This window comes from Natator depressus, chromosome 23 (genome assembly GCF_965152275.1).
Source record: "Natator depressus isolate rNatDep1 chromosome 23, rNatDep2.hap1, whole genome shotgun sequence".
Classification (NCBI taxonomy): Eukaryota; Metazoa; Chordata; order Testudines; family Cheloniidae; genus Natator; species Natator depressus.
The window spans coordinates 20,823,636-20,834,834 of record NC_134256.1 but is presented as its reverse complement, the minus strand read 5'-3'; the positions used below and the strand labels follow the sequence as shown (position 1 = coordinate 20,834,834).

Sequence of the window (11,199 nt, the reverse complement as noted above, 5' to 3'; positions counted from 1 at the left end):
GCGGGGGAAGCACATCTGGCTGGGAGGTACCATGTCGGGGTTCCTCAGCCTGCTGGGATCAGAACCGTGTGTCTGAGACCCTGCACCCCTCCAGCGGCTGGGGATTCCCTCTCACAGCCCCCTCCGGAGCCGCTCCCCGCAGCCCAGCGCCCCCCGCTGAGCCCCCCGCCCCACTCCCCGCACCCAAGTGCCCCCGCTGACCCCCCGCCCCGCTCCCCGCACCCAAGTGCCCCCCGCTGACCCCCCGTCCTGCTCTCCGCAGCCCAGCGCCCCCCACTGAGCCCCCCGCCCCACTCCCTGCAGCCCAAAGCCCCCAATGACCCCCACCCTGCCCCCTGAACCCCAGCCCCCCCAACCCCCCTGCCCTGCTCCCCGCAGCCCCGCACCCCCTAGTGCTCGACTCCCTTCCTGCCAGGGGAGAGCACCCCCTGCTGGGGGCACTGCTGCAGGGAAGCTGTGTAATGGGGACCCCTCGCCCGGCACTGGGACTCAGCCCCTCTGGGGGTTGGGGAGACCCCGTGGGGTGCCGGGATCCCTCGGCCACCTCTGCTTACACAGTGCTCTGGGTTTGGAGGTCAGAGGTCAGAGCCCCCAGCTGGGGTGGGGGGATGGGGCCCTGCAGGGAGGAAACTCAGGTCCCAGGGGCTGTTTCCGCCCTGGATGGGGAAGGAAACCGACCTCATTCGTCATGGTAACGGGGGGGGGCTCCCTGGGGCCAGGAAGGGGCTCCCTCCCGGGGGGGGGGCTCCCTGGGGCCATTCGCCATGGAAACCGCCTCCCTGGATTCCCTAGGAGGGTCTGGGTCCTTAACTGGTGCCCCTCATTCCCGACCTGCAGCCCCTGCCAGCCCGGCCCTGACCCCCCCAGCCCTGCCGGTGCCCCTCACTCCCGACCCGCAGCCCCTGCCAGCCCAGCTCTGACCCCCCCCAGCCCTGCCGGTGCCCCTCACTCCCGACCCGCAGCCCCTGCCAGCCCGGCTCTGACCCCCCCCCCAGCCCTGCCGGTGCCCCTCACTCCCGACCCGCAGCCCCCTGCTAGCCCGGCCCTGGGCTCCCCCCAGCCCTGCCGGTGCCCCTCACTCCCGACCCACAGCCCCCTCCTAGCCCAGCCCTGGGCTCCCCCCAGCCCTGCCGGTGCCCCTCACTCCCGACCCGCAGCCCCTGCCAGCCCGGCCCTGCCGGTGCCCCTCACTCCCGACCCACAGCCCCCTCCTAGCCCAGCCCTGGGCTCCCCCCAGCCCTGCCGGTGCCCCTCACTCCCGACCCGCAGCCCCTGCCAGCCCGGCCCTGCCGGTGCCCCTCACTCCCGACCCACAGCCCCCTCCTAGCCCAGCCCTGGGCTCCCCCCAGCCCTGCCGGTGCCCCTCACTCCTGACCCGCAGCCCCCTGCTAGCCCGGCCCTGGGCTCCCCCCAGCCCTGCCGGTGCCCCTCACTCCCGACCCACAGCCCCCTGCTCCCCCTGGCCCAGTCTACCCCCTACCCCCCACTCCTGCAGGTGGTTTAACGTGTGTGTACAGGGGAGATGCCTCACTGTGAATCTGTCAAAACATCATCCCCAGAGGGCTACGAAATAATCCACACGAATCCCAGCACGGGCCCTGGCGGGCGGCGAGGGGACGCTGCGAGGGGGTGGCCAGGGACGGGGAGGGGTTTGGGACAGGGCTGTGGGGCAGTCGGACAAACTGGTCACAGTGACGCCAGAGGGTTACCCAGAAACCAAAATCCGACCACGCTTCGCAGAGACCGGATTGGCCGGGGCGCCGGCCGAACGACGTCCCCGAACAGCCAGCCCGGGCAGGCCAGGAGCCCTTTCCCAAAGGCAGGTGTACTGTCCCCTCCTGCCGCTGGGGAGCAAACGAGGCCTTTGGGGGAATATAATCGGGGGCGGGGGGAGCCAGTCTGGCGCCCACCCCGGCCCCTGATTCGTGGCCAGTGGCGCCTCGGCTCTTTGGGGACATCCCCCTCCCGGCTGGACAAGGCCGTGGATTTCACCGTCTCTGCGAGGGGCCGGCTGCTGGCAGGACGTGTCTCTGGGGGGCTGGGGGATCGGGGCCAGGAGCCAGGCCACCTTTGGACAGGCAGGGCGGACGCGCGGTAACGTCGGGGGCCGGCACGCAGGCTGGCAACAGCCGTAGGTCCTGGCTCGGGGGGGTCTGAGTAGGATGTGCCTCCCCACCGCCCCCAGCATGGACACAGGGCTGCCCAGCGAGGCTGGATTCCCAGAGAGACGTGTCTCGCTTGCCTCCCGCCTGCAGCGACCCGGGTGGCCCCTTTGGTCGGCGGCTGGCTGCAAAAGGTTTTTCCCACAACCTCTTGAAGCAGGGCGTTAAGTGCGGTGAGTTTGTCAGGCCTCGGACAGGAGGTCCTGTTACAGAACAACTGCCGTTGAGGGGTTCTCAGGGTCCCCCCCCAATTGAACACACTACAGCAACCCCAACACCCCCACACCCCAACAGCTCACACACGCCCCAGCCGATCCAACCCACAATAGGGACACACACAAATATACCTAGACATCCCACCGCACCCACCAACAGACCACGTCCTGCTGCGTTCACATCCCATCCCTCCACCCACACAACCCCTTCCACAAGAGAAGCACTCACCCCCCGCCCCCCTGCATTGAAATGCACAGCTCCCCCCGCCCTGCCACACAGGGAGAGGGTGAAACGCACATGGGGAGAAACACAGCGAGGTGAGGCCAGCCTAGACCGTGCCAAAGAGACCGGGAATTAATCTGCCCCCTCCACACTGGCATTTCCCGGCATCTTGTCGCTTTGCAGCCTAAATCTCCTTATAACAAAGTGTTTGGCAGGGAACTTCCTATGGGTTTGGGTTTGTTTTTTTTAAGAAAAGAGGGGGAAAAAGACTAAAAAACAAAGAAATCAAGCAAGTAAATAAAAACCTGGCCAGACAGGAGCAGAGCAGGCCAGTTCTGCTGCCAGCGAGCTAATCTGCCGTTTTTCTGACTTCACTTTGCAGCTCTGAGGTTCCTTTCACAATGTTTTGGCCTCGGGATTTCCTAGGTTTGTTGGTTTTTTTAAATGAAAAGTGGACGGGGAAAAACGAATAGAAACCATCCAGCCGCTGGGAGTCCCCTTCACTTCTGCTGTCACTTTCCTGCGCCAACGGTCTTTTAAACACATTTCCGTACGCCGGTGCCTAGGGTTGCGGAAGTAAAAACGACAGCCAAAAGGGAAAAACCAGCCAAACACCGGCAGAGCACAGAAAACGGACGGGGAGTTAATCTGCCACCTCCAACTCTCAGCCTGCCGAGCGTTTTGTAAGCGTGGTTTTTTTTTCTAACGAAGTTTTTGGACCGGTGATTTCCTCGGTTTTTCAATTGGCGGGGGGGAGATAAACACGCCGCTCGCAGAAGGCGCGTCGTCGCGGGACATGGCGGTTTCGTTCATTTGCAACCTCTCCAGATTTCCGAGCGCTCGGACGGTCGGTTCAACGGAGTCTTTGGCGTGGAATTTCCCAGGGCTTTTTCCAACGACAGACGCTGGTACCGTGGCCTCGGTGGGTCTTTGCAAACGTCGCACCGGCATTTCCCAGTTGCCGGGCCCTCTGGGGTTCTTTGAACCAGGTTTTTGCTTGCACTGAGTTTCCTAGGTTGGCTTTTTTGAACCGCTGATGATCCTGGCCCTCCCCCCCACCCCCACCCCTTCTTCATCCTGGCTCGGTGCTGCATTGTCTGCAAAGAGGGTTTTTATCCTGCTTAGTGTCTCCCGGCTCCTGACCGCAGGAACAAGGGCCGGTGTTCAGAGCACAAAAGGGAAGTGACAAGCGGGGGCCCGGGCAGGGTTGGGGCCTCCAGGCAGGTGGCTGGGACTGAAAGCAGGTGGCTGCTCTGTTGAGGGCTGGGGCAGGGTGCGGCGGGGGGAGAATGGGGCATGGGGCTTGTTCCCTCTAGGGGTCACCGGCTCCCATCCAGCCCCAGGGTGTGGGGGGAGCCTGGCTGTTGGGGGGGGGGATAAACCAGATTCCTTCCTTTTCCCGACTGCATTTTTGCAACCTGAGCTAATCTGAAGTTTTTGTATCTCCCCGTCCCCTCCTCTGCACCCACCTGCCGCCGGCTGGGCCTGCCGGGCTGCGGGTCGCGGATCAGCCTTGCCAGGGTATCCGGCTCCAGCACCGTGCAGGGGGAGTCTGGGTCAGCGTGAAACAGGGCTTGGGAGTTGGGGCTGGGCCACAGCCCGGCTGGGGGATGACACCCAGGGGGAGGGGGGGCTGAGATCAGAGGTCACCCTCACTCCCATTGCAGCCTGGGGTGACTCTGGATTGACCCCGGATGGAGCTGAGATCAGAACCCGGCCCTGACCCCACTGTGAACAGGAGTGACTCCAGATTGACCCCGGATGGAGCTGAGATCAGAACCCGGCCCTGACCCCACTGTGAACAGGAGTGACTCCAGATTGACCCTGCGGGGAATTGAGATCAGAAACCGGCCCTGCCCTCATGGCAGACGGCGGGGTGTGTGTGTGTGTGACTCTGGATTGCCCCTGGGGGCGGGGGGGTGGGGGCTGATATTGGGATCTGCCCCTTACAGACACACACACACACCCCTGGCCCAGGGCTGGGCTCACACACAAAGGAGCCGGTTACCTCCCCACACACATGTCTAGGTGGCTGGGAGAGAGGGTGGGGGGGGATGCGTGCACGTAATTGAAGCCAGACCTGGATCAGGTGAGGGGCATGCGGGGAAAAGGGGGGGGAGGTCTCTCCTGCCCTCCCCCCCCGCAGATCTGCACCATCCCCCTCTCTGGCTGTAGGCTGTCTGTCTACCTGGCTCCAGCCCCCCTTCCCCAGCTCCCTGCCCGGCCCCTCGCCCTCCCTGCTGGCGGTCCCCACCCCGCCGCGCCGGGCCCCAATAGCTCAGTGATGGAAGGGGGAAGTAGCCCCCCCCCGCACACGTTCCCTCCCCCCCCAGGCCTGCCATTCCCTGGCAGCCCGGAAACACAAATTCCAGCCCTGCGCTGCGACGGCTGATTAACTTCTCATGTTGAAACCCGAAGGCGCGTGGGGGAAGGATCGACGGCGTGGGGACCGGCCAGCTCTCGTCTGTCCGTCCGTCTGCACAGGGGCCTTACAGCGTCAGGTGGGTGGAATGGGGGGGGGCTGCGGGTCGGGAGTGAGGGGCACCGGCAGTGCTGGGCTAGCAGGGGGCTGCAGGTCGGGAGTGAGGAGCACCAGCAGGGCTGGGGGGATCCCAGGGCCGGGCTAGCAGGGGGCTGCGGGTCGGGAGTGAGGGGCACCGGCAGGGCTGGGGGGGTCCCAGGGCCGGGCTAGCAGGGGGCTGCGGGTCGGGAGTGAGGGGCACCAGCAGGGCTGGGGGGATCCCAGGGCCGGGCTAGCAGGGGGCTGCGGGTCGGGAGTGAGGGGCACCAGCAGGGCTGGGGAGATCCCAGGGCCGGGCTAGCAGGGGGCTGCGGGTCGGGAGTGAGGGGCACCGGCAGGGCTGGGGGGATCCCAGGGCTGGGCTAGCAGGGGGCTGCGGGTCAGGAGTGAGGGGCACTGGCAGAGGTGCTCTTTGCAGAGGTTGGGGGGCTGGGGGATGCCCCATGGATGGGGGGGAGCTGCTTGTGAACGAGGAGGGGGCGGGGGCAGGGAGCTCCCAGGGCAGGGGAAACCCATGCACCTAGGGGCAGGAGCCGCTCGCAACGCGAAGTAGCTGGGCCGATGAAGGAGCCGGGAAGATGCTGCGGGGTCTGGATTCCATTAGCCAAGAGCCAGGGAACGCACCAGCCGCGCTGCCCATGGCCAGCACAGCCTGCCACTGCTGCCCTCCAGGAGGGCGGGGTGCCGGACGCCTGGGTCTTCTCCCCAGCTGCGGGAGGGGAGCGGGGTCTAGCGGTTAGAGCCAGGGAGGCTGGGAGACAGGACTCCTGGGTTCTCTCCCTGGCAGGGTGAGGGGAGCGGGGGCTAGTGGTTAGAGCCAGGGGGGCTAGTGGATTAGAAGAAGTCCAACTCTCAGCCCCCCCCGCTCTAACCACTAGACCCCCCCTCCCCTCCCAGAGCCAGGGATGGGAATGTCCTTGCTCCCTGGGCAAGGTGGAAGCTCTGTGGTGCTCCAGTGACGGGAAAAGGGGGGATCCAGATGGGGGGGCGGTCCTCCAACCCCCAGGACCCAAAGTAGCTCAGAGAGACCCCAACCTGCCCCTTGAAAGGCCTTTGCTGTTGGAACACAGCAGGGGGCTGCAGATCAGGAGTGAGGGGCACCGGCAGGGCTGGGGGGAGCCCAGGGCCAGGCTAGCAGGGAGCTGCGGGTCGGGAGTGGGGGGCACCGTCGGGGCTGGGGGGAGCCCGGGCCGGGCTGGCAGGGGGCTGCGGGTCGGGAGTGAGGGGCACCGGCAGGGCCGGGCTGGCAGGGGGCTGCGGGTCGGGAGTGAGGGGCACCGGCAGGGCTGGGCTGGGCTGGCAGGGGGCTGCGGGTCGGGAGTGAGGGGCACCGGCAGGGCTGGGGGGAGCCCGGGCCGGGCTGGCAGGGGGCTGCGGGTCGGGAGTGGGGGGCGCTGCGGTGCTGGCTGTTCCCTGCCCCGGCAGGTTGGCGCAAGTCTGGCTAAGCTGCACATACCTGCTCAGCAGCTGGGGGGCGGTTCCCGCACAGGAGGTCACGGCGCCGGGGATTGTGGGTAACACTTTATGCAAATAGCCTCAGGGTCAGAATCTAATCTCTTTAAAAACTGGTTATATTCTGTTAGCCCCACCCCCACCCCCCCCACAGCCGGGGAGAGAACCCAGGCATCCTGGCTCCCAGCCCCCCCTGCTCTGAGCACTCAATCCCAGCCCGCCACCCCCCGGGGGGATGAGAACGGGCAGCTCAGTGCAGGGATGCGGGAGGCTGTCTGTGGGAGAGGGGCAGGTGGGGGGAGGGCTGGGAGCAGAAACCTTTCAGGTTTCGGTTTCCAAGGCGAATGTGTCCCCCGCCCCCCCCAGGGCTGCGTCCCCTGCCCCCCCCCCCATGTCCCTGCATCTGGATCCCAACCCCGTGCCCCCTCCCGCCAGCCGCTGCCTGTTCTGGAATCTGCAGCTGTCACTGGGGGGACGGAGGGGCTGGGAGCTGGAGGGACCTAGCACCCAGGGGCTCCGCGCTCGAGAACCGGGAGGCGTAAAGAGCCGGTGCTCGGCGCTGAAGGGTCACGTTGGGAAGGGGGGGGGGTTGCCATGGTCTAGATCCCGGTTCCAGAGCCTGATGTCAGCTTTTTAACCCCCAAGGGGCTAGACCCAGTGGGTTTCAGAGCCCAGGGCCGGCATCGTGTTCTAGATCACACTGTCCCGTCGATACTGCTCCAGAGCCCAGTGCGATCTCAGGGCCGGGTTCTTGGCACCGGAGGAATTTGGGGCTGTTCATGACCCCCTCAGGCCGTGATGTGGGTTCTTTCCCTGCTGTGTGCCTTGGGGCAGAATGGGGGGGGCACTTTCTACAGGTCTGGCCCAGGTCTGGCCAGGGGCACGTCCGGGAGCCAATCCCCGTGGCTGGGGCAAATTCTAGGCCCGGCAGTGTGTGGGCCACCTGTTCTAGACCACACTGGCCTGACAGCTCGGGACAGAGGTTCTAGGCTCCCCATGTTCTAGACCTCAGAACCTCCCCAAAATCGGCATGCATGGGGGAGTGGGGTCTAGTGGTTAGAGCAGGGGGGGGCTGGGCGCCAGGACTCCTGGGTTCTATCCCTGGCTCTGGGAGGGGAGTGGGGTCTAGTGGTTGGAGCAGGGGGTCTGGGAGCCGGGACTCCTGGGTTCTCTTCCCAGTTAACATTAATCGTATCTATTTCTCTTTCCCCTCAGGTCTTTTGAGCGACTCCCCACTCCACAGCTGCGGTGACCCAAACCTACCCCGAGTCTCTCCTCCCGCCCCAGCCAGATGCCTCCATCATGAGCATCAAGCCCCCCACAGAAGGGCCGCCAGCCCTGCGCTGCCCCTGAGCCTCCCCACTGCCGAGCCATGGAGCAGCGGGGCTGGGAACCCCCCAGGGGTGCGGGGCTCTGGGCTGGGATCGCACCGAAGGGACACTGCACCTGGTAGGAATTGCCCAGCGGCCGGGGGGGTCAGGACGGGGCGTAGGCCCGATCCTCGGCTGCAGGAGGGTCATGAATCGAGCCCAGGGCTGGGTCTGCAGGGAACTGGCCCCCCCATGCTGCAGGAGACGCTGATACTGCAGGTAACACCCAGGGTGCCCCTCAGTCTCGACCTGCAGCCCCCTGATTGCCCCGCCCAGCCGGTGCCCCTCGCTCCCGCCCTGCAGCCCCCCGCCAGCCCCGCCCTGCCGGTGCCCCTCGCTCCCGCCCCGCAGCCCCTCGCCAGCCCCGCCCGGCCGGTGCCCCTCGCTCCCGCCCTGCAGCCCCCCGCCAGCCCCGCCCTGCCGGTGCCCCTCGCTCCCGCCCCGCAGCCCCCTGATTGCCCCGCCCTGCCGGTGCCCCTCGCTCCCGCCCTGCAGCCCCCCGCCAGCCCTGCCCTGCCGGTGCCCCTCGCTCCCGCCCCGCAGCCCCTCGCCAGCCCCGCCCGGCCGGTGCCCCTCGCTCCCGCCCTGCAGCCCCCCGCCAGCCCCGCCCTGCCGGTGCCCCTCGCTCCCGCCCCGCAGCCCCCCACCAGCTCTGCCCTGCCGGTGCCCCTCGCTCCCGCCCCGCAGCCCCCCGCCAGCCCGGCCCTGCCGGTGCCCCTCGCTCCCCACCCGCAGCCCCCCACCAGCTCTGCCCTGCCGGTGCCCCTCGCTCCCGCCCCGCAGCCCCCCGCCAGCCCGGCCCTGCCGGTGCCCCTCGCTCCCGCCCCGCAGCCCCCCGCCAGCCCCGCCCTGCCGGTGCCCCTCACTCCCGCCCCGCAGCCCCTCGCCAGCCCCGCCCTGCCGGTGCCCCTCGCTCCCCACCCGCAGCCCCCCGCCAGCCCCGCCCTGCCGGTGCCCCTCGCTCCCGCCCTGCAGCCCCCCGCCAGCCCCGCCCTGCCGGTGCCCCTCGCTCCCGCCCCGCAGCCCCCCGCCAGCCCCGCCCTGCCGGTGCCCCTCGCTCCCGCCCTGCAGCCCCCCGCCAGCCCCGCCCTGCCGGTGCCCCTCGCTCCCGCCCCGCAGCCCCCTGATTGCCCAGCCCTGCCAGTGCCCCTCGCTCCCGCCCTGCAGCCCCCCGCCAGCCCCGCCCTGCCGGTGCCCCTCGCTCCCGCCCCGCAGCCCCCTGATTGCCCAGCCCTGCCAGTGCCCCTCGCTCCCGCCCCGCAGCCCCCCGCCAGCCCCGCCCTGCCGGTGCCCCTCACTCCCCACCCGCAGCCCCCCACCAGCTCTGCCCTGCCGGTGCCCCTCGCTCCCGCCCTGCAGCCCCCCGCCAGCCCGGCCCTGCCGGTGCCCCTCACTCCCCACCCGCAGCCCCCTGATTGCCCCGCCCTGCCGGTGCCCCTCGCTCCCGCCCCGCAGCCCCCCGCCAGCCCCGCCCTGCCGGTGCCCCTCACTCCCCACCCGCAGCCCCCTGATTGCCCCGCCCTGCCGGTGCCCCTCGCTCCCGCCCCGCAGCCCCTCGCCAGCCCCGCCCTGCCGGTGCCCCTCGCTCCCGCCCCGCAGCCCCCCGCCAGCCCCGCCCGGCCGGTGCCCCTCACTCCCCACCCGCAGCCCCCTGATTGCCCAGCCCTGCCAGTGCCCCTCGGTCCCGCCCCGCAGCCCCTCGCCAGCCCCGCCCTGCCGGTGCCCCTCGCTCCCGCCCCGCGGACAGGGCTGTGTCTCGGTGCTGGGGGTGGAAGGGTGAATGGGGGAGGGGCAGGGCCTGCCAGCTCTAACCCCCCCTTTTTCCCCCAGGTCCCCGCGGTGATGCTCATTCGGCTCCAGGCTATGGTCACCTCGTTCCTTTGCGCCCTCCACGCCGCCCCACTCCGCCTCCCCTTCCCCGCCGGCCCGGACGCCGGGGTCCCCTGGGCCGCGCCGCCCGCCTCCCTGGGCGACTGGGAGCTGTCGTCCCCCCGCGTGGCCCTGGCCAGCCGAGCCCCCGCCGGGCCCCCCCTGCTGCTGCTGCTGGAGGAGGCCCCGGGCGCGCGGGCGGGGCCGGCCAACGGGACGCGGCGGGCGCGGCGGGCCGAGGGGGGGCAGGCGGCCCGCCGGGGCGAGCTCTCCGTGTGCGACAGCGTCAGCGTCTGGGTGACCGGCAAGCGCTCGGCCGTGGACGTCCGGGGCCAGGTGGTGACGGTGCTCCCCGAGGTGCCGACGCTCACCGGGCCGCTCAAGCAGTATTTCTTCGAGACCAAGTGCAAGCCGGCGGGCGGGACGGCGGGCGGGTGCCGGGGCGTGGACCGGCGCCACTGGCTCTCCGAGTGCAAGGCCAAGCAGTCCTACGTGCGGGCCCTGACGGCCGACGCGGACAAGCGGGTGGGCTGGCGCTGGATCCGCCTCGACACGGCCTGCGTCTGCACCCTGCTGAACCGCGCCGGGCGGACGTAGCTGGGGGGGGCCCCCGCTCGCGGCTGGAGGGACGGAGCCCCCCGGCACCCGCCCCGCCGGGCTCTGCTTGGGAACCGGAGTGCCTCCGACACTAACTCAGGCCTGCCGCCGGCGGGCCCCATGGACGCCGTGGGTCAGCCCCGGGGCTGGGGGACACACTCAGAGGCCGAGCTGGGGGGCTGGGGGGCTGTGGGCGCCGTGGGTCAGCCGGCTGAGGGACACGCTCAGAGGCTGAGGTGTGGGGCTGTGGGCGCCGTGGGTCAGTCCTGGGGCTGAGGGACACGCTCAGAGGCCGGGCTGGGGGGCTGGGGGGCTGTGGGCGCCGTGGGTCAGCCCTGGGGCTGAGGGACACGCTCAGAGGCTGAGGTGTGGGGCTGGGGGTGCTGTGGGTCAGTCCTGGGGCTGAGGGACACGCTCAGAGGCTGAGGTGTGGGGGCTGTGGGCGCCGTGGGTCAGCCCTGGGGCTGGGGGACACGCTCAGAGGCCGAGCTGGGGGGGCTGTGGGCGCCGTGGGTCAGCCCTGGGGTTGAGGGACACGCTCAGAGGCTGAGGTTTGAGGCTGGGGGCGCTGTGGGTCAGCCCCGGGGCTGGGGGACAAGCTCAGAGGCTGAGGTGTGGGGCTGGGTGCCCTGGGTCAGCCCAGGGACTGGGGACCAGGCTCAGAGGCTGAGTTGTAGGGCTGGGGGTTGTGGGCACCATGGGTCAGTCCAGGGGCTGGGGGACACGCTCAGAGGCTGAGGTGTGGGGCTGGGGGCGCTGTGGGTCAGGCCTGGGGCTGAGGGACACGCTC

General features: G+C 69.5%; 1 protein-coding gene across 1 annotated transcript; it reads left to right on the top strand.

Moving 5' to 3' along the window:
- The first annotated feature begins 3,070 nt into the window (after positions 1-3,070).
- On the top strand, positions 3,071-10,429 carry NTF4 (neurotrophin 4). The gene is made up of 4 exons (XM_074937829.1): positions 3,071-3,522; positions 5,019-5,101; positions 7,789-8,162; positions 9,774-10,429. The coding sequence occupies exons 3-4, from the start codon at positions 8,136-8,138 to the stop codon at positions 10,407-10,409; spliced, it is 663 nt and encodes a 220-aa protein (XP_074793930.1). The 5' UTR covers positions 3,071-3,522; positions 5,019-5,101; positions 7,789-8,135; the 3' UTR covers positions 10,410-10,429.
- The last annotated feature ends 770 nt before the right edge of the window (positions 10,430-11,199 follow it).